Below are 21,963 nucleotides of genomic sequence, written 5' to 3'. Positions count from 1 at the left end.
GGAACTTTTTAAAAAGTAAAAATAAGGAACTTAGTACTTCTTGGTTTGCTTTATTTAACTAGTATTTCCCAGTATAGATTTTACTGTCTTACGAATTTGGTTGTCACCTTCCAAGTTACAAAATTTATTTTATAGTGAAAGTTAGATGCTTAAATCCTTTTGAAACAAGGTGGCATGGATATTTATAAATAAATAAATTGGCAATATCAGTTTGACTATTTACAGTAACTATTTCCATATCCAGTCCCTTTATAGTCTTAGACCAATTCCAATTCCAACTAGAAAACAACAAAAACAGATGACAAATGTTATAAAAATCAATTATTGCCAGATAACCAAAATTTAATCCAGGTTCAGGAAGGTCAGAATATTTATTCTAATGTTCTTAGTTCCTTGGTTAGTTTGTCGATTTTAGCAGTTTCTTATTAACCTTCATTATTCTGGTCATTATTTTAATCTTTTACAGTTGGTGATGGAATATTGCTTAGGATCAGCATCCGATTTGTTAGAAGGTAAGAATAGAGCACTATCCCTCCCTTTCTCTTTTACCTTGACCCAAATATCATCTACTCCTTTACTAAAGTGCAGTTTGGACAAACTAAATGGATGATGACTTAGACTTAGGAATTGTGCGGATAAGCTACGCAAACTTTCTCTCCGCAGTCAATGAAAGGATCTCTGTAAGGATTAGTAGCTCTCCTGCTGTTTTGTTTCCTGGCCCACCCAGGGCAGGTACTACTAAAATGTTTGGCTAATATGATATAATATGTGCAGCCAAAAACATCAAATTCATATATGTTATATTGAATTTAAGCCTTTCAAATACCTTGATTGACCTAGTTCTCTTCTGCAAATGTGTTATAGCCAGAGGCTATGTTAAAATTTTAGAGTTAAAAAAACTTTCTTATATCATCCTTGATCTCTGAATAGAAATTGCTTATTAGCTGCTTTCACAAATAATGAAAACCTGTAGTTAGAAGAGGTAATTATAGATGGCTTTGTGGCAGAAGAGAATAATGCAACCTAAAACACTCTAGGCATTTAAAACTTCGGAAGGGACCTGGCTGATTGGAATCAGTGTGGCTTTGACTTGCAACTGACAAGTAAATCAGTTCATTACAATGAATATTAGGCTTTACTTGTTTTATTTTGTTTTGAGGAGTTTTTTTGTTTGTTTTTATGCTTGGGTTTCCTATTATCTGGACATTGATTGCTGTTCTAAAGAAAATCTATATCCTGTCTATTTAGGGGAATGTGTTCCCAAATTGTCACTTGAAGAAGTTTATAATTCAGTCTGGTATAGCTGTATAAGATAATAAAGAGAGGAAATAAAACTGATCATCTACTCACGAATTATTTTTTCCTTCCTCAGTTCATAAGAAACCACTTCAAGAAGTGGAGATCGCGGCCATCACTCACGGTGCTTTGCAGGGCCTAGCCTACCTGCATTCTCATGCATTGATTCATAGGTAAGATTAGAAGCCAGTTACATTTTCATTTCAGTTACAGAACTATCTATTCAAGGTGCCTTGAAAATCAGTGCATGCTCCAATTTTTAGGGTGCCTGAGGATTTATAGAAAGCAAAAGATTGCTGCTGCTTCTGGATGTAGGGAGTAAAGCCAGAATTTCGCTCCTGTCTCTTGGTCTCTTCCAAATATACAGTCTTACGTCACTTCTGTTCCATAGGTAACTATTCACCAGGCAAGGTTTTGCAGGAAAATCTGAGCAAGGGCCTAGCAACCTTTGATACTGTGCCAAGAAGAGAAAAGAAAATTAGCCTGCCTTGCATGTATTTATCTCCCCTGAATTTCTCCTCCCTTTCCTATACAAGTAACAAGTCAGTGTTATAGAAATATATACTGTTTTATCACTTTTAAATGTTTGTATTTCTTTTTTTTTATTAATCTACAATTACATGAGGAACATTATGTTTACTAGACTCCTCCCATCACCAAGTTCCCCCCACATACCCCATTACAGTCACTGTCCATCAACATAGTAAGATGCTGTAGAATCACTACTTGTCTTCTCTGTGTTGTATAGCCCTCCCTGGGCCCCCCCAAATATTATACATGCTAATCATAATGCCCCCTTTCTCCCCCGCCTCCATTATCCCTCCCTTCCCACCCCTCCTCCCCAGACCCTTTCCCTTTGGTAACTGTTAGTCCATTCTTGGGTTCTGTGAGTCTTCTGCTGTTTTGCTCCTTCAGTTTTCTCTTTGTTCTTATACTCCACAGATGAGTGAAATCATTTGATACTTGTCTTTTTTCACCTGGCTTATAAAATGTTTTGTATTTCTATAGTCCATATAGATATTTAGGAAGGTATTGTCTTTATTTTGGCAGATGAAGAAACTGGCACTCAGAAAGATTTAAATAAATTTTCCATGGTTTCACAGCTTTTATATAATAAAGATGAAATTAAAATTTCCCACCATGTACTCCAAGGCTTTCCTCTACCTTATATTTTCTCAACCACAACCTCACTCTCCTCTTTACAACCTACTCTCCACCACTAATTTCTCCTAGGCAAAGATGTTATTATTAATCTTTCCTTCTCTCAGTAAAGAACTTCTAGTACAGTTATTTTAATGAATGGTGGCAGAAGTAGTGGGATATAAGGCAGGTATAAGGGATCTTTGATAGCTGAAAAACAAAAGAAAATACTGACATTTACTAAGAAGAAATGAAACTATTAGGTCATAGGTTCCCCTTGTGCTCCTTCTGTTTTAATCACCCTAGAGTAGACATCACCAGTTTACTGGTACCACAAAAGCAGAACTTCCTCAAGATAGACAGACCCCAAAATTCCTGCTGTGAATTTGGTTTGTTTGTGAGAACAAAGAATGAACCTAACCATGACTAATAAATGTTGATAAGATAAATCTAACCATAATGTGTATGGATTTGACGTTTTTGAAAAATATATCCCTTTGGTACCAAGATGTCATTACTGAATGCCAACTTGTTTATCATGACTTGCCTGCTCTTATTTAAAGCCACAGTTCAGTTTTTTATGCCTTTGTTTCACAAATCTGTACAGTAATTTAATATTTTGTTCTATATTATACTTGATCTTAATATGTAAAAGAAGTTAGAAATATATTTTAAAGAATATTCTTTATTTTAGAATAAATGCCATGTCTCAGATTTTTATTATTTTGGTTTAAAAAGCGAAACCATGTTCTAACTGAAGATAATAGATAAAAGGTATTTTTCTGTTGTAAGAGAAATAAACAATGCTTTTTTTAGTTCTCTCTGCAAATGCCTAATGTCATCATGAGGAAAGAAACTGAATTTTCAAGGGAAGACTTTTGGAAATTACTGTTTGGGGAAGCATTTGAGCTTTATCATTTTCAACTTGACAGAAATTTTCCTCATTCTCTCTGCTTTATTTTTCCACTGCCCATCAACTTAAAATTCTTGGTTCCTAATACTCATTACACTTCATGCCTTTTTAAAAGAAAATAGGAGTACATCTACATCTCATCTAAATTATCATACTAAAGAATGAATTTTTTAAAATCATATTAAATTTTTTGATGCATAAAACATATAATAGCTTTAGTTGTTTCCACTTGAAATTCTTTGTAGTAATACAATAAAAATGCAATTTCCTAACCCCTAATCCTTGTTTGTTTTGATCTTTCAGGGTCTTCTTTTTACTGTACAGTGTTATTTTTAAAATAACACCTTCTATATAACATGTACCCTCAAATGCCTTAGAGTTGCAGTTACAATTAAAGGCAGAGAGAAAGGGTCACAGGCAAGAAAGAAAAGGTATGTGTGTAGCTGAGGTGTATTGGCAGGTAGATAATACAGAGTCATTGAATCCTTGAAGGTTTGTTTAGACTCCAAAAATGTAATGTAATTTGGAAGAGAAACAAGGCAGTTACAAATGGTGTCAATTTTCTCAGCACAAGGAATACTATTGGTGACTAGATTTAGCATCTAAGAATATGCTTTGTAAGTGTAGCAACTGAATAGTTTCCTTGTCTGCCATGTCTGCCTTTTTTCTCATTGCATTCCCTCCCTCTGAAGAAAGCTCTTCCTTTTAGTAATTACTATGACCTACCTGTATGTACACCCAGGAATCTGGGCCCCCTTACAACATGCAGTAATTATTAAATCCCCTTCTGGCTATCTGAGCAAGGTTTTTCTTAATAAACTTTTTGTGTTATTAATTGCATGCCCTGACCTATTAGATAATCAGAATTGAAAAGTAAGTTTCTAACCTCTGATTTTTTTCCTATAGGGATATTAAAGCAGGAAATATTCTTCTAACTGAGCCAGGTCAGGTGAAACTAGCTGATTTTGGATCTGCCTCAATGGCTTCTCCAGCCAACTCCTTCGTGGGCACACCTTACTGGTATGTAGAATGAGAAAACATGACATAGTTTTAAAATACGCATACACCAAAAAGATGGGGACTCATAGCATGGGGTTTGGTTTGGTTTTCTGACAAAGTCTCACTATACCTCAAATGATATTTCACTAAAGATGGACAGAGAGCTCACTAGCAGAAAAGAAACACTGACTTCGTATAAAATTTCCAGTGACTTTAAATTGTCTTAATAAGATTGATGTCACTGTGTGTAAACTGAGCAGGATTATCAACTCACTGAACCAAGTGCAGGTTTTAGATTTCATTTGAAGTTTTTGAACTTTTCTCTTGAGGCAGAGTCTTTAAGCAAGGAAGAGATAGTCTCTTTAACTTTCTCTAACTAGCCAACCAGCATAAATATTACCTATCAGTGAAAGAAATACAGGTTCTTGTTTTTGTTGGGACCTCTGCTACCTTGGTTCACTTGTCATTCTGGCATAGTTTTCTTTCCTTCCTTTTATAGGTACATTGGAATTTCATTGTACCTTGGAGAATGACTTATATCCCTGAAATTACTTACCTACCAAAAAAATCAGCTAGTATTTGATTTTTTTCGTTCATCATCATCAAATAGCATTTATTAAGCAACCATTTAGACACTAATTGAGAACAAAGCATATTACACTGATATAGGCCCTGCCCTCCTAATGAAAATTCATTATGGACAACAAAATAATATCTATTACTATAACCTGTTTGTTTTTTAAGTTGCAATATCTTTGAAATATCTGATTCTATTGCTTTATATAGTACTATAAATTATGTTCCATGTTATTTAAAGTAATTCATTTCAGTGTTTCATACATGTTAATTCTTTACAAATCTCTCTGAAGTACCAGCAAGAATTCTTTCCATGTTACAGCTAAAGAAACTGATACACAGAAAGGTTAAGGAACTTAGCCAAGATCAAACTGATAGTAAATCGTGGATTATTGAAAATAATGTATTGTTTCTCGTTAATCACTGAGTATATTGTTTATATTTTGAACTATTTTCCCAAATGATTTGTGTAAGGAAATAATATCTTTGTCAGTTAAGTTTTAGAATATTCTGCAAAACAGCTATTTCATTGAATCACTTTATTAGGTGAATTTCGTTTTTAATTTACAACTTGAGTTTTGCATATTACATTTGGCAGGATGGCTCCAGAGGTGATCTTAGCTATGGACGAAGGACAGTATGATGGGAAAGTTGATATTTGGTCACTTGGAATCACCTGTATTGAATTGGGTGAGCAGAGTGTCACTTTCATTGTACCTTTGAGAATCACCCCTTGTTATGATTGTTAATTCATTTATCCAGCTATTATGAAATGAATTACTGCTATATGTGTGCAAGCAATGTGAATTATTATATTTTTTCTAAGCAGAAGATTGCTTTCTTTCTGCTATATTTTCTTGTTAAGTATAAGACTTTTTGAGTAGATATGGCAATTAACAACTATTGGGAATACATGATAGTAAGTATTAATATTTTAAAATATCCATTCTCCATACCACGAGTGATAATGTATATCACTCCTTCATAGTAGTATCTTGTTACTTAATTTACATCCCAACTTGTATAAGGGAAACCTGAAAAAATAAGAGCAGGTTTATCAGAAATCTGACCCTCAGAACTGTCATTTGACCCACTTAGAGAGAAACCCCGGAGAACACTTCATATTAGAATATACCCCCAGCTTTAAAGTTGTACTCCAAATATTTTTGCAGTTACCTAAAATTATTTAACATACCACAGAATCTCAATTCTCTGGTTATATATTTGAACTGTAATATATCTTAGTTAGCTTTATCCGGTGGTATACTTGTAAATTTAATGACTCTCCTCCGGGGGTGGAGGACACAAAAAGCCCTACTTTGTATCACTTGTCAGTTTCAGTGGCGTGATAGTCCCACCATGAGCTGTATCAAGCTACCCGTTTGATTAACTGATTAAATGTGGAGTTGGAGAAAGGTATGCAGTTGACCTTCCAAAGCCAGCATAAGCTGGCTCCTGCATTACATGGCCTTTGCCTAGATTTTTTTAATTTAAAAGTTATGTAAGTATGTTTAATTTTTTTTAAATCATTTTTTAAGGTTTCTTTGTCTGTTTTAAAATTTAGATTTTAATATTTTTAACTTATTATCCTGGAATCCAAATTGATCCTGTAAGAATTTCTGAGTTCCAGTTTGGTTCTTAGTATAGTTATTGTTTTCCCAGAATGTTTGACCTACAAAGACAACTTGGGATACTCTGTATTACATTTTCAATGGCTTCGTTGACTCCTTCCAACAAAGAAAAACATGATAAAGCTACACTATTTGCCTTCTACTTCTTTTTTTTTTCTTTCAAAAGATACTAATTTCAAAAACAGAATTCAGGGAGAAATGTTAGAATATTCACTTAATATTTTAAAATAAGTAACATTTATATGGTTTATAAATAAAAATATATAAAATGACATGCAGCAGAAGGACTTCTTCAGCCCCTGGCCCTATTCACCCATTTCCTTCTTCACCTTTGCCAACACACACAGGGAACCACTGTTATTAATTTCTTATATATTTTTCCAGAGTTTCTTTACAGATATACAAACAAATATGAATGTACACTTACTATATTCCTTTTCACATACAAGTTAACATATACAAGTGGTTCTGTCCTTTGATTTTTCACTTACCAACATCTTGGAGATCTGTTTTATATTAGTAAGTTAGACATCTTTTTCATCTTTTTACTGACATCATGTTATTCCATTAAATGAGTGCACCGTAATTTATTTGACTGGTCTTCTATTAATGAACATTGGAGTGGTAGATTTCTTTTTTAGGTTCTAATCCTGTGTCTTTCACTGCAAAGGAGATTCATCTAATTTATTCACACTGGTTTTGGGGAACTCTCAACAGAAATACTTGCATATTTTTAAAAGGACTTAGGGTGAACTTCCAGCAATGCTAACTAGAACTTGATTAGGGAGTCCTAAAATTTGTAGGGCCAAAACTAGTTACGACAACTTTGAGGAAATAGAATTTGGATAGAAGATTCACTGTATCAAAATTTATACCATAATAAATCCATATGGTATTGATGCAGGGAGAGACTAATTTCCAATAGAACAGACTAGACAACCTAGAAACAGGCTCAAGTATAAGTTGGATTTGGGTATAAAACAGAAAAGGCATTACCAGTCAGTGGGGAAAGGATGGCCTATTTGATAAGTAATATGAGGCAATTTATTAATTATATGATGAAAACTAAAATTAGATTCTTAGCTTATGTTATACACAAAAATAATTTGAGATTTGTTAAATACCCAAAAGTAAAAAGTAAAACTTTCAAAACCTTTCAGGAGAAGCCTCCTTATGCCTCAGTTTCCTCATCTGTGATGGAGATAACAATTCTATGAAGTCAGTGCTATTACTGTAGAGATTAATTAATAAATATATTTAAAGTACTTAAAACATGGCCTGGCATATAATAAGCACTTTAAGTATAATTATTGGTATTATTATAACTTTAGGAGTATACCTTTATGAGTATAGGGAAAATTTTTTCTAAACAATATTTTTAAAAATGACAAATACAGTAACTTTTACTACTTTAAGATATACAGCTGTATAAAATACAAAAAAGGCAAGCCCTAGACTAATATGAAACAGTCGAAACATATCTAACTAACAATATTGGTCCAGAATTCATAAAGAACTCTTATAATTTCTTTATCAAAAATAAAAAGACAAATAGTCAGTAGAAAAATGGGCAAGGAATATGAACAACAATTCACTGAAAAGGAAGCCTAAAGGGACATCAAAAATTAAAAGAAGCTTAGCCTCATTAGTAATCAGGGAAATGCAAGTTAAAACCATTTCACATTTCTCAGACTGGCAAAAGTTTTAAGTCTGAGGATAATACATTTGGGGAAGCTGCTAAGGAAACAGGAATTCTTACACACTGTTGGTAGGAAGGTAGTTTGGTATGACCACTTTGGAGTGCGAATTGGCAACATCTATTAAAGTAGTTGAGAAACAGTCTCAGTGACCTAACATTTCACTTAGAGAAATCTTTATGCTTACACCCTGCAAAATGTGTGCAAGGATACAACCTTATTTGCAGAAGCCAGAAGAGGCTTCTTATCCAAAAGAAAATGGATACATTAATTATGGAGTACTGTATCACAGTTAAGAATAAACTGGATCTGCATGTATCATCATGGATAAGTCTCAAAAATCATTACATTGAATATTTCATGAAAAAAGTAGGAAAAGTGTCGATGCAGCATTATGACAATTATGACAGTTTAATAAACACTTATATTATTTATGAGTGTATAATACTGATTTATGAATATAGTGTATGTGTGTATACACATATGTACACATACACATACACAAACTTATCCAACACAACATAGAACAGAGATGTAAAACATAATTTCAGAAGAGAAAACTAGTTGGAGAAAGAGGAATAGTTATATCTACTTTCTTATTTTTTTAGGAGAAAAAGATCTGAAACAAATATGACAAAATAATGATAAATCTAAGTGGTAGGTATCGTTATATTCCACAGATTTTTACATGTTTGAAATATTGAAGAAGTTAACTTTTTACAAATGAAAATAAATATACATTCCTTGGGTTAAAAAAATAAAATAAAAGTACTCTCTCCATAACATAGAGTTAACAGTATAGAATAAGCGTTAGAATTAGACACCCTGGAATTGAATCTTGGCTTTACCAACACTTAGCTGGCAGGACTATCATGTATAGCTGCACATAATGCCAACAGGCATTCATACAGTCTAGGATGTGAATGATACCTTCTGGGGTTGTGTAGCTGTTCTTTCTGACTATGGACCTTGCACAATTTTCTTAACCTCCCTAAGCCTCAATTTTCTCATCTAAGTGAAAATAGCAATACAAATACCATGGGTATTGTCAGACTTCAGTAAGATATGTATGTAGAATGCTTAACATGGTGCCTGTCATTTAACAAATGCTCCGTAACAGCTAATTGCATGCATATGTACATTATTCCTATTTTTTCATTTATACTCTAAAATGAACCAAAATTTTACTTATAACACTGAAACCATAGCAGCAACTCCTTAGTTATGGCACTTTAAGAGGATGTACCAGCTGAAGTGATCTTTACAGGTAATTGTTGCCCACCTATTGTTTTTAACAAGTTTTTTTCTTCATAAAATCTTCCTAAATATAATGTGGATTCTACCCTTTCCAACCCTCTCAAAAAGAGAAAACAACTTTGCCCTTTAATGGTGATTCAAGATCACCACCACATCATTTTTTGTACTGTGTATATGTAGTAATGACTGAAGTTTTCAACAGCAATGAACAGTGGGTGAAATAGATACAGATCCCAGGAGATACTTTAGTACTTCTCTTGAGAGAGGCCCTGGTATGTATTTACTTTCTGATTTTATCTTTCTATAAAAAGGAATTAAAGTATGTATAACATGTTCTGTATATCAGCATAACTTTGACTCCTATAAAATGATTTACCGAATTAAAAACGAAGTAGCTGTCTCCCAAATTGTCTCTTCCTCCTCCACAACAGCAATTCCTTCAAATTGATGGGTTATAGTATTGGATTGAAGTTAAGATTATTAGACTCTGTAGTCAGATAAACTTGAATTCTAATTTCAACTCTGCCATTTCTTAGTTGTCTGACTTAGGTCAAATTAGCTTAACTCTCCATGAACTTTGTAAAATAAGATCCTCTACCTTGTAAGGATTGCCTGGATTAAATGAAAATATGGATTTTAAGTGTTTATTATTGTAATGGTTATATGCTATGTGCTCAATAAATGTTAGCCATTATCAACACAGTCCTGGTATATATCATATTCATCCAAATTTTTTACTTAACTTTAACATATCTTTCATTTTTTTATAAGCAACAGCATTTTATAATTATAATTGGTAGCATTTTGTCCTAAATTGTACATGAAATAGTGATGCATCTTAAATAGTGGTTCATTTTATAGTCATTGGCATCTTAGATTCAGAGAAAGATGATTGTACATTCTCAGTTAATGTTCATAAAATAGTTACTAAGGAGATTTAACTTCTCAGCAATTATTCAAAACTTATATTGGTAATGTCAGAAACCATAAAAATACTTTTTTGACAGCTTTACCATACATCTCTATCTCCTTAGCATTAGTCTTATTAATGGACATATAAAAGAAGTGTATTTTTTTACATGAAAGATTAAACTGCTGCATATTAAACCCCAAGCAATGATTTTTCTAAGTTTCCTCTATGTTTGAAGTTTAATGAAATTCCAGGTACAAACAGTATACTTTAACTTCTACTTTTAATGTTGAAACTGCATTGAAAGTTACGGATAGTGCCTGAATAATGTGTGGTTACATTTCTTTTATGATATCTCTTTTATACTAGTGTATATTTTTAAAGAGTTCCCTAATCTGTAATTTGAATTGCTGAGGTAAAGTCACTAAGGAAGAAGATGATACTGTTACCAGCACCCCACCTCGTCCCTGGATCAAGCTCCATGGTTCCTAAGTGGTTAAGCCTTTTTCACAAATTTTCTGTTAAATTGACCTTCCACTGAAAAACCTAATTAAATACATGAATCCTGTGAAAACTCTTGGACATTGTACTATCCACTCACCAGATATTTTATTTTTCAAGACTATTTCAAAAGAAGTTAATCTGGTACTCCTTTGTTTAAACTATAGACACTTAGTTCAACAGCAAAGATCATGGTAGAAGCTGGGAAATGGTCCATTAACATTGTCATGGAGTTGACAGTGAGTGTTCAGAAATAAATTCTCCAGAGAAAAAAAGCCACAAAAACATAAATATTAAGTGATTTTTCTGCCTGAAATTTTCTTCTTGCATATTAGCCACTCATTGTTTATCTGTTAATAAGTGAATGTTGAAATGGCTGCTGGGGACAGGGAGGTATGTTTACTCCTCTAAAGCTGCTTTTCTTTTTTGAAATATAAGTACTACCTAGCATAAAATGCAGAGTTATTGAAGAGGCACTGAGGCCTAGTGAAAATTTAGTCACTTACTATGTGACTTTGTTTTATTATTTAAGCCAACTCAACTTTAGTTTCTTCTTTGGGGAAATTGGAATAAATATGCTTTTCTTGCCAAGCTATTGTGAGAATTATAAATAACATGTAAACACATCTGAAGTAGTGAGTGCCTGACGTGTAGTTAGGAACTCAATAAATGGTAGCACTTATTATTATCATTGTTATGATTGCAGCCACATTTCTTCATGAGAAATCTATTGTCTTTTCATTAAGTATTTATTTTAAGACAGGAGTACTCTCGGATCTTCCTTATTAAAATAAAGCCCAGTCTAGGTGCTCTAATTTAGCATGATCCTTGCCAAGCAAAGTAGTTAGTGTCTAGAAGCTTCATTGAACTGACCTTCCTGAACCTTGAGCTCACATAACACACATGGAGCCATCCGCAAAACTTGATCATTGTCCTTAGGTAGAAATCACTATTTTTTTCTTCTAGCTTAGTTAATTCAGCTTTTTAATGCTTCCATCTTTTTCCTTTCTTTTGAGAAAATATCGATTATATGTCACAAGGTGGTTTCAAAAGTACACCCAGTTCCTATTCAGCTGCTTACATGGAGAATTGTATGCAGACTATTATATTCCACAGTGAGGGCTGACAAATTTTCTGTAAAAGACCAGGTAATAAGTGTTTTAGGCTTTGCAGTCCAGACAATCCCTGTCATAATTCTCAACTCTGCTCTTACAGCATAAAAGCAGCCAGAGACAATACGCTGATGGACAGTTGAGGCTGTAATCCTCATCTAATCTAATCTATTGGGAGACCTAGCTGAATTTGGCCCACAGGCCATAGTTTCCCAACTCTTGCTCTATATTATGCTGACTTAGCAGTGAGTGCTGTCACCATAGCCAAGAGGATTTATGTAGTACATCTAGCCAAGGGCTTGAACATAGGTAAGGCCGCCTGAAATTAATATGAAGGGAATGCTTCTCAGACCCCAGAACTGTGCTGTGTTTGGGATACCTTTAGTCATGCGCTTCTCTGCTAGAGCTGTTCTACCATTGTGTGGCCAGCAATCATCGTGTCTTGCTCACAATATACTGTCTGCTACTTACAGGCCTTACCATTCCAGCTTCAAATCTGAGCTACTGCCTTTCTTATAATTATTGAATTGGATTTTGTTGTTGGTTTTGTTCCTCCATCTATTGCTTCTAAATTCCTGTTTTCTTCTTTCTTTAGTGCCCCTTCCCTGCTGTTTCTCCTCTGCAGTTCAGTGTTCTTCTGAGCTGCTTGAATTTTATACCTTTTGCTAGTTAGAGAGCAGTGTAGCCTTCTGATAGTGAATGAAGCCATCACATAGTATCTGATGTAAGCCCCAAGATTTTGTCACTGCTCAGGTATTTTTGTGACTTCTTGCTGCACAAGGATTCTTTGTTGACAAAGTTTCTTCTTTGCCTTACCGTCATTTATTTATTTTATAGGTGTTTGGGGGCCACTAAAGATATATACCAGGTGCTGTGCTTAACAGTGGGAATGCAAGGATGTACGTAATAGACATTGTCCCTGCCCTCATGAAGTTTAGCAAAGAAGACACAGCATTATGTAAAGAATTAACACAAATGATTAATTATGGTCATGAAAGGTGGTAGAAAGGAAAAATGTAATTTGCAATGCCAGAATCTAATGGGGGACAACGTAGTCTGAAAAGTCAGGCAGGCTTCCCTGAGGAAGTGATTGTAAGCATATAATATGCCTTGGGTAAATATGTATTAAATTAATGCAGAAATACAATTATATTTAAGGTAAAACCTAAAGGACTGGCAAGATTTAACCAGATAAAGTTTAGGAAACAAAAATGAGAGAAGAGTCCAGACAGAGACAGCAGCCTTTGTGAAAGGCTTTGAGCTTGGTCCTTTTCAGTGAAGCCAGAGACGGCAGGAGGAGAGGGAAGGAAATCATTGCTTCTCAGAATGAAATGCTAGAGCAGCCAGAGTCATGTTAATAAAAGCCAACAGGCTATGTCTAAGGATCTGGACTTTGTCCTAATAATGGGAAGCCACTGATGGTTACATGATGAGTTCCTAGATCCACATGACTTCAAAAACTTCAAGTTGTCAGAAGGCCAGTCTCTAGAAAATTTCTAGAATCTACCTCCTGATAAATAAAATAACCTGAACCAGTTTTTCCTCTTCTACATTTGAAACAGATATAAATCCATTTGTCCACACTGGGGCTTTCAAATTTCTACTTGTTAATAGTTCATGTCCCTACAATACTAGTACATATTTGTACTAGTATTATAATACGAGTGAGTATTATATCCTGATGAGTGTAAAATGTACTGTTGAGAACTTAATAAAAAATATCTGTGGAATCATAGACTGTTATATTTCAAAGGCATCAGAGATAATTTAGTTGCAACTATGAGAAGCCCTTCCAAAGTATCACAGATGAGTAACTATAGCTGCCTTCTGCTGGAACACTGCCAGTGACTAAATTCTTTATATTCTCAGCGTTGTTCATTCTAGGTTTTAGGGGGGGTTTTACTTCACTTTGTCTTGTTTTGTTTTATGACTCTGGCTTTTTGTGGGTTCTTCCTTCTATGAATGACAATGCCTTCCCTGCTACTTCTGCCCTTTGTTCTTGTTCTGATTCTTAGAATTTACCATTTTAAAAGTGGTAAATAGATGAATCTTTACTTAAAAACCAAGGTGCTCTGATGGAACCTGAGATCAGATTATGAATTATAAAGTGGGACTATCTAAAGAGTATATTAGGATAAGCATGGCAGAATGAGATAGTGATTTATCTTCTATGACATAATAACTAATAAATAGCATAAAATTAAGTGTACTCAGAGCTAGAACCTTATTTCTTTCCTCTGGTCAACAAACAGAGCACCTCATATCTGAATAGCATCTTATTATATATGTTTGAGGAATAAATTAATGAATAAGTATTAGGGTTATAAGGTCCTGCTCTTAGAGCTTATGATTTCTTTTGAGACAAAAGATTTGTATGCTTATGTAAATACAACAGGAGAGCACATGCTGAATAAGCAGTATACTAAAAGAGAACTATAAAAATTCCAAAAAAGAGATCATGGTGGGCTGGGATGGAATAAATTTTCTATTAAGAAATATCTGGTTCACTGAGTTTCTCTTTAGAAAGAGATGAACCAAGCCTTGCTTATTATTTATCTTCCTTTTCCACTCTACCCCTACCTGTGCCATTATTTGGCCTGGATGATCCTTCAATCAGTGTTTACTGAATTGAATTACATTACCTCCCATATGATGTTAGGTTTAAGATGTTCCATTCCACAATAGTCTTTTGTTTTTTCATTCTTTGTCGTGCTTTCTGAATTTGTTTCAATGAACATATATTTTTTAATTAAAACACAAAACATGAAGATGTTCATACCTGTAATGGAAAGACAGACAAAGACCAGCCTTTTAAAGATAGGTGAAAAAAATAAGAAATTTTTCTCTCACTCTCTTGAAATGGGTCTTTTAGGAGCTTTGCCAATGTACATTAAGGTGACTGGCAGCATCTTCTGAATAACTGTTCTGGGCTGACCTTAGAGATTAAAATAAGTGGATGATGTGACATGATGACAATAATGAACTATTGATTTAACAGCAAAGCTTTGCTCATAGATGCTCATTTCTCTAACTGATTTCTTTTAAGACTACTTTACCATATTTCCTTTCTTTCAGCGGAACGGAAGCCCCCCCTTTTCAACATGAATGCAATGAGTGCCTTATATCACATTGCTCAGAATGACTCCCCAACATTACAGTCTAATGAATGGTAAGACTCTCCTATCATTTTAAATCTCTAAGAAAATCGCCATATATATTTGGCATTTTCATGACATTATATTTTAAATATCTGACATAGAAAGCATTTCATTCCTTCATTGTATGTTACAATAAGTGACATTGATGCTTTATAGCCATGAACTGCTACACATATACACACATTTATATTTCTTTCTGCCCTTACTGTGGCTTGTACTGTGTTCTTAATGTGTGTAGTAAGTGAAATCCTGCAGGGAACATGCCCTGCCATCTTCCTGACAAATGTAATCTAAGTCATGAGGGTCTTATATTGATCATCTTAGCTCTTACCACTTCTCAGCAGAGATAAAGTACCCTCTCTGATATCATTATTTTCCTAGTTGTCTTTTTTTGTCTTTACTATATGTGTATTTAAATGTGTTAAGACAGAACATATCTTTCTACTCAGAATACGTATTGTACCTTACTAAAAATTATGACATTTTGATAACTATTAGGGTCACAAGAGTTATAGGAAAAGAGCAATTTTAAAGAAGAGTAGACAAAGTGGGATTTTTCAAGGGAGAAAGTATTTTCATCCACAAACCACGTTCCTAGGTTCCGTGTCTCTTATGCTTCAGATTTTACTACCTGGTTATAGGTTGATGATGGAGGAGTTAACAACTGGTTTTGAAGAATTTAGGTTTGAGACTTATGAGAGTTGTTACCTTTGGAGAAAAAAATACATGTAAGACATTATTATATATAAATATAGTATTTTCATTTTCTGATATATATTATGATTTGACCTTGCTTGTATATTAAGGTATGTTTATGTGTTGACTAACTTGAAACTGTCCATATTCATTATCCTAAAGAATTAATTTTAGACACCCTAAACTGGAAAATGGTCCAATTCTCCTTATATTTCAAAATATTTTACTAATCTCTAAAATCTAAAAATTTTCCTTAAATGGAAAGTATTTAAAGTAATCAGTATGTTCTACAGACCTTGATTTTATTTTCTTCTGATGTATTTGTACACACAGGACAGACTCCTTTAGGAGATTTGTTGATTACTGCTTGCAGAAAATACCTCAGGAAAGGCCAACGTCAGCGGAACTATTACGGGTAATTTTTCAAATGTATATTTGAGGAGGGGGATTTAAAGTTATGTTGTAGCGGAATATAGTAAATCATTCCTGTGGCTGTTCATCATGACAAACTGGATCACAACATGCTGCCTCATCATTTACCCAGAGATGGTAGCTAGGCATAGAAATAGCTGGACTATCAAAATGTATGTGCTATATATTCCCTATAGAGAGTTTTTCCCTTTCTTTTTTCCTCCCTCTTTTCGCCTTATGACAAAGAATATTTCTCCTCACTCTGATCATCATAGTGATGTTCCTATGACAATACCTGCATGAACTTCTTGCAATGCTTTCAGAACAGGGTCTGCCGATTGTTCAAATGACAGCTCTGCGATTAGACAGTGAAGATGTATGATAAATATATAATCCAGACATTAACATAGCATTACATCATACATGTTGGTGACAAAAGTATCATGTTAACTGAATTCATTTTATTTAAATGATACATTTTTTAGCATCTCTTTTTATGTAACATTTTATTATACACTTTATACATAGACATGTGTTCCATCAATATCAGGAAAGTATGTGGGAAACTTTTACAATGTAAATATCTTTTATTTGTCACATTCTAGCCCAGATTTTGTAGCCATTTTCTATGACATTTGTATTTTTTCCACTCTTTTTTTGTTTGTTTTGTTTAAGAAAAACTCAGAAAGATTGTATTGCCTAAATTTGCAAAACTTAAAAATGTCAGCTGCCTTTATAATTGCAGAGCACCTTGTCTGAGTCACATTCCTAATTTTTATATTTTCTTTTTCTTAAAACTCTGTAAACATTGTTCTGTTATTTTCTGGCTTTGAGTATTCCTAAAGAGGTAGGTTTGAAGCCAACTAGTTTTTCTACCCAAAAGTTTTTTCTTCTTGTGAGTGGCAAGCCACAGGAATATGGTGACAGAAGCAACAGGGAAAAGGAATCTGCCTAATTCTCCTTTAGCATAGAGCTGTCACATGTTCTAGGTATGAACTATTGCATATGCCTTAGCAACAGCTCCACATTTTTATAGACAAAAATAACAATCAGAACAAAATACCAGATAATAAAAGGTAAAGTAATATCTTTATTACTTTGAAGTAAGCAAATATTTTTTTAAAAAGGGCACAAAAACTACCATAAAGGGTAAAAATGATACATAAAAATCAGGGGGGAAAAAAAAGACCAAAGAAGGTAACTACAAGGATTCAAAGATGAGTTATAGGGCAACCAACAACAAAAGGATATAAAAATCAGGTGGGCAGAGGTAAAGAAAGAAGTGAAAGAGAAAAATCAAAGCACAACAGATTAAAATAATAAGCAACAAACATATATAATAAACCAACCCATTCATGGTGTTTCCAATGGTAGATAGTCTTAGGAAAATAAAACAAAATTAACTGCCAAAGAAAAAATTCTGAAGATGTCTATAAAGATGACACATGTGGAAGACAAAGGAGATCTAATATATGCCAACCTATTATTCCTGAAGAAAAAAGCAAAATAAATGGAGCAGAAGATATGTAAAGGTATAGCTGAAGAAAACTTTTTTGGATATGATTTTCATAAATAAATGTTTGGATCTTTATTTAATTTGATTCAGTCTTTATTTGATTTGAAGGATGAAATCAAATGAGCCCACCATGTATTCAAGAAATATTTACCGATTGTCTGTTGTGTGCCAAGCACTATTCTAAGCACTGAAAATAATACAGTAGTACACAAGAGAAAGATAGTTCTTGCCCTCATGGAACTTACATCCTAATGAAGGGGTAAGAAAACATACAAATAAATATATGAGATGATGGTAAATTCTCTGCAGAAAAAAAAGCGAGAACAGGGATAAAGAGTGACAGGAGACACTGTTCTAGATAAGGAGTTAGGGAAGGCCTTTGTGGGTAGATGACATTTGAGCAGAGCCCTGAAGATACCATGATCTTCAGTGATAAACAAATCATATCCTGATGAAGTTCCTGAATTCCAGGGATAAAGAAAGATTCATACAAAGAGGTTAAAAAAAATTATTTTGGGGTAGAAAAACCAGTTGGTTCGAACTTGAAGAACACTCAGAGCTAGAGAACAATAGAAAAATGTTTGCAAAATTCTAAGGGAAAGAAAATGTAAACCAAGGATTTGTGGCTTAGCTTAGATACTCTTCAGTTATAAAGACAGCTGATATTTTCAAGTCTCAAAAATTTAGACCATTTTCTTTTCTTAAAAGCTTTTTCTTTTTTAAAAAAATCGCTCAATAGCAAAAATCAAGCCAATATAGAGATGAAGCGAGAAAGAAAAAGAGAGAAGAAGGGAAGGAAGAAGGAGAATTAATTAGGGACCACAGAAACTAGTAGAAGGACTGATGATGAACATTGGCTTTGAATCGGCAAAAAAAGTTTTCACCTATTTATTTCACACAGATAAAGAGACTACATCTTCATTTTGAACAGGTAATACAAATTTCTGAAGGTAGAGTGTGAAAAGTGAATCTTCCAATTCCAGGCTCCCTCTCTCTAGAGTTAGCAGCCATGTCACCAATTTTGTATGTGTCCTTCTAGAGATATTTTATGCAAGTAAATGTTCTTTTTGGAAGTAAATATTCTTTTTTCATTTTTACTTAAATGGCAGCAAACTACAGAAATTCTAACTTGATTTATTTAAAAAGTTTTTACACTTTACAGTGTGTTTTGGGTATTTTCTGTATTATTATATATAGAACTCATTCTTTTTAAAGTTCCATAATATTCTCAGAATGACTAGTTTTTTTAACCAACTAATTTTTGGCTTTTGCAATCTTTTGCTATACAAACTGTGCTGCAAAGGATATCTGCATGTCATTTTGTACCTGAATATGAATATCTAAAGAGTAAATTCCTAGAAGAAGAATTGCATAGGGTATTTGATTTTAAACTTAAATAGATATTGACAAATTATTCCCCAGAGTGGTTACACCAGTTTATATACCCATTAACAGAGTGTGAGTACCAAATTTTTTTGAATTTTGCTAATCAGATCAGTGAAAAACTTTTCTTACTGTAGTTTTAATTTGTATTCTCATTAAGAGTTAGGTTGGACATCTTTCTTGTATTGAAAAGCCATTTCTATTTCCTTTTGCAAACTCTTTATGATCTTTGCCCATGTGTTTATTGGATTGCTGGGATTCTTTTCCTTATTTGTAATAGATATTACAGATATTTTTTCCTGTTTCTCTCTTGAGAAAACATTACTTATGCTGAGCCTTTTTTGGGAGGTAATGCAGAAATTTGTTATGAAGAATTCAACTTTTCTTTCCACCCAGTTGGCTATCTAATTACTTCCAAGTATTTTTAAATAATCAATCTTTTCCTCACATTTTGTTCCTGACATTAAAGTGTCACCTTCGCATGGAATCCATTTAAATATAGAACTAAGGTAAAATCTTTGATATAAGAGCAGAATTTAAATGTTATAAACATTGGCAATGTAAAATTAATAGTGTAACCAATAAAACCAGGGGTAGGAAAGAAATGTAATTTTACAATTTTTCAGACTAGATGGACAATAAAGTTCTTAAATTGAAATTCATAGTTAAAGATGCTCCACATCGCTAGTTAAAACCACAGTGAGATATCTCCTCACACCAGTTAGGATGACCAACATAGAAAAGACTAGGAACAACAAATGCTGGCGAGGATGTGGAGAAAGGGGAACCCTCCTACATTGCTGGTGGGAATGTAAGGTAGTTTAACCATTGTGGAAAGCAATATGGAGGTTCCTCAAAAAACTAAAAGATGAAATACCATTTTACCTGGGAATTCCACTCCTAGGAATTTACCCAAAGAAAACAACTTCTCAGATTCATAAAGACATATGCACCCCTATGTTTATTGCAGCACTATTTACAATAGCCAAGATATGGAAGCAACCTAAGTGTCCATCAGCACATGAATGGATAAAAAAGATGTAGTACATATACACAATGGAATACTATTCAGCCATAAAAAAGAAACAACATGAATGGAGCTAGAGGGTACTACACTCAGTGAAATAAGTCAGGCGGAGAAAGACAAATACCAAATGATTTCCCTCATTTGTGGAGTAAAACAATGAAGCAAAACTGAAGGAACAAAATAGCAGCAGACTTACAGACTCCAAGAAGGGACTAGTGGTTACCAAAGGGTAGAGGTGGGGGAGGGTGGGGGGGGAGAAGGGGATTGTGGGGTATCATGATTGGTGTACATGGTGTGTGTGGGGTCACGGGGAAGACAGTGTAGCTCAGAGAAGACAAATAGGGACTCTGTGGCATCTTACTACACTGATGGACAGTGACTGCAATGGGGTAGGGGGAAGGACTTGATAATAAGGGTGAATGTAATAACCACATAGTTTTTCTTGTGAAACCTTCATAAGAGTGTATATCAGTGATACCTTCTTAATAAGAAAAATTCAATATAGAATATTTAAAATTTAAAAAAAATTGAAATTCATAGTTTAAATAAAATAACTCTAGTCTCTTAAAGCTTTTCATAATGTTTTTTTCGTCTTAACTTTAGAGGACCTTTTAAGAACTGGTATCTCTTGGTGGAGAAATTAAAATAAAGTTAAGCAATGATTTTACTTCAGTCTCTTCTAATTGTTATATTCCGGTATAACTTAATTTAATAGATTACTTTTTAAATTAACATGTGCAATAAGCTTCCCATGTGAAGTTATTTCAAGATAACCATCATCCCGAGAGAGAGAATGTCTCAAATGATATTCCATAATTTAACAATTTTTATTTCTGTATGATAGACTTTTGGATGGTTTACTTTCTTCAGTGCTTCTTTTCTCTATTTCCAAGAATAGTAAAATCATTCTTTCAAAAGGGTCTGAGAAGCTTTTAATTGTAGGAGTGTGGAGAACAGTGAAGAGATGGGATTGTAGGCAAAGAAAGCACCATGACAAAGGCATGCAGGTGTGAAATGAATGACACAAGGCAAGATTATCTAGAATGTACTGTGCATTCTTCTAGATGGGAAGGAGGAGTAGGAGTGGCTAGATTTGTACCTAGAAATACAAGCATGAACCTAGCTGTAAAAGGGCAAACTTCATCATGGAGGCATGTTTTTAAGATGTTGAGTGCATCCATTTTTAAAGGGTTTAAACAGATACGGGTTTAATTATCTCAGGTGATAAGAAGTCCAGGACACTGGGAAAAGAGGGAAGAAGGTATTATAAGCAATCCAGAGCTATACGTAGCTCAACAATACCACTGATCCATGTTCCTTCTTTTTTCCTAGTTTATTGTCCTTAGCATGTGGCTTTTATCTTCTTGATCACAAAATTGCTCCTGCATCTCCAGCACTCAAGTCTTTATTCCAGGCAGGAAAAAGAAGGAAGAACAAAGTGCAAAGCGCCTTTTCTTCATGTGCGATACCTTTTTATTTTAGAACACAAAGCTTTCCTAAGGGATTTCTGCCTGTATCTCACTGGCCAGAATTTGGCCACATTGTTATCTGTAACTGCAAAGAAGGCTGGAGTTCCACTCTTTTACATTCTAGTGCATACAATAAAGGAAGGCAAGGAAAAGAGGTCAGAATGGGGGATAAATGCAACACAGTATCTATCACAATGAATGACATGATCAAATCTACGTTTTAGAAAGGAAATAGCACACATCACTATGTTGTATACTTAAAACCAATATG

The 21,963-nt window shown here is 33.9% G+C and overlaps 1 protein-coding gene across 4 annotated transcripts in view; it reads left to right on the top strand.

The window, feature by feature from the left end:
- TAOK3 (TAO kinase 3) overlaps positions 1-21,963 on the top strand; it is a 166,594-nt gene that overhangs the window by 100,629 nt on the left and 44,002 nt on the right. For all 4 annotated transcript variants that reach the window (XM_036993397.2, XM_036993399.2, XM_036993398.2 and 1 more), the window contains exons 6-11: positions 467-512; positions 1,373-1,469; positions 4,256-4,369; positions 5,523-5,614; positions 15,108-15,201; positions 16,220-16,301. In XM_036993397.2, the coding sequence (XP_036849292.1) occupies positions 467-512; positions 1,373-1,469; positions 4,256-4,369; positions 5,523-5,614; positions 15,108-15,201; positions 16,220-16,301 (525 nt within the window). The remainder of the gene's footprint in view (positions 1-466; positions 513-1,372; positions 1,470-4,255; positions 4,370-5,522; positions 5,615-15,107; positions 15,202-16,219; positions 16,302-21,963) is intronic.

The sequence above is a fragment of the Manis javanica genome, chromosome 15 (genome assembly GCF_040802235.1).
Source record: "Manis javanica isolate MJ-LG chromosome 15, MJ_LKY, whole genome shotgun sequence".
NCBI classification, from domain to species: domain Eukaryota; kingdom Metazoa; phylum Chordata; class Mammalia; order Pholidota; family Manidae; genus Manis; species Manis javanica.
Note: the sequence above shows the minus strand (reverse complement) of the source record. Positions and strands in the feature narration are given on the sequence as shown.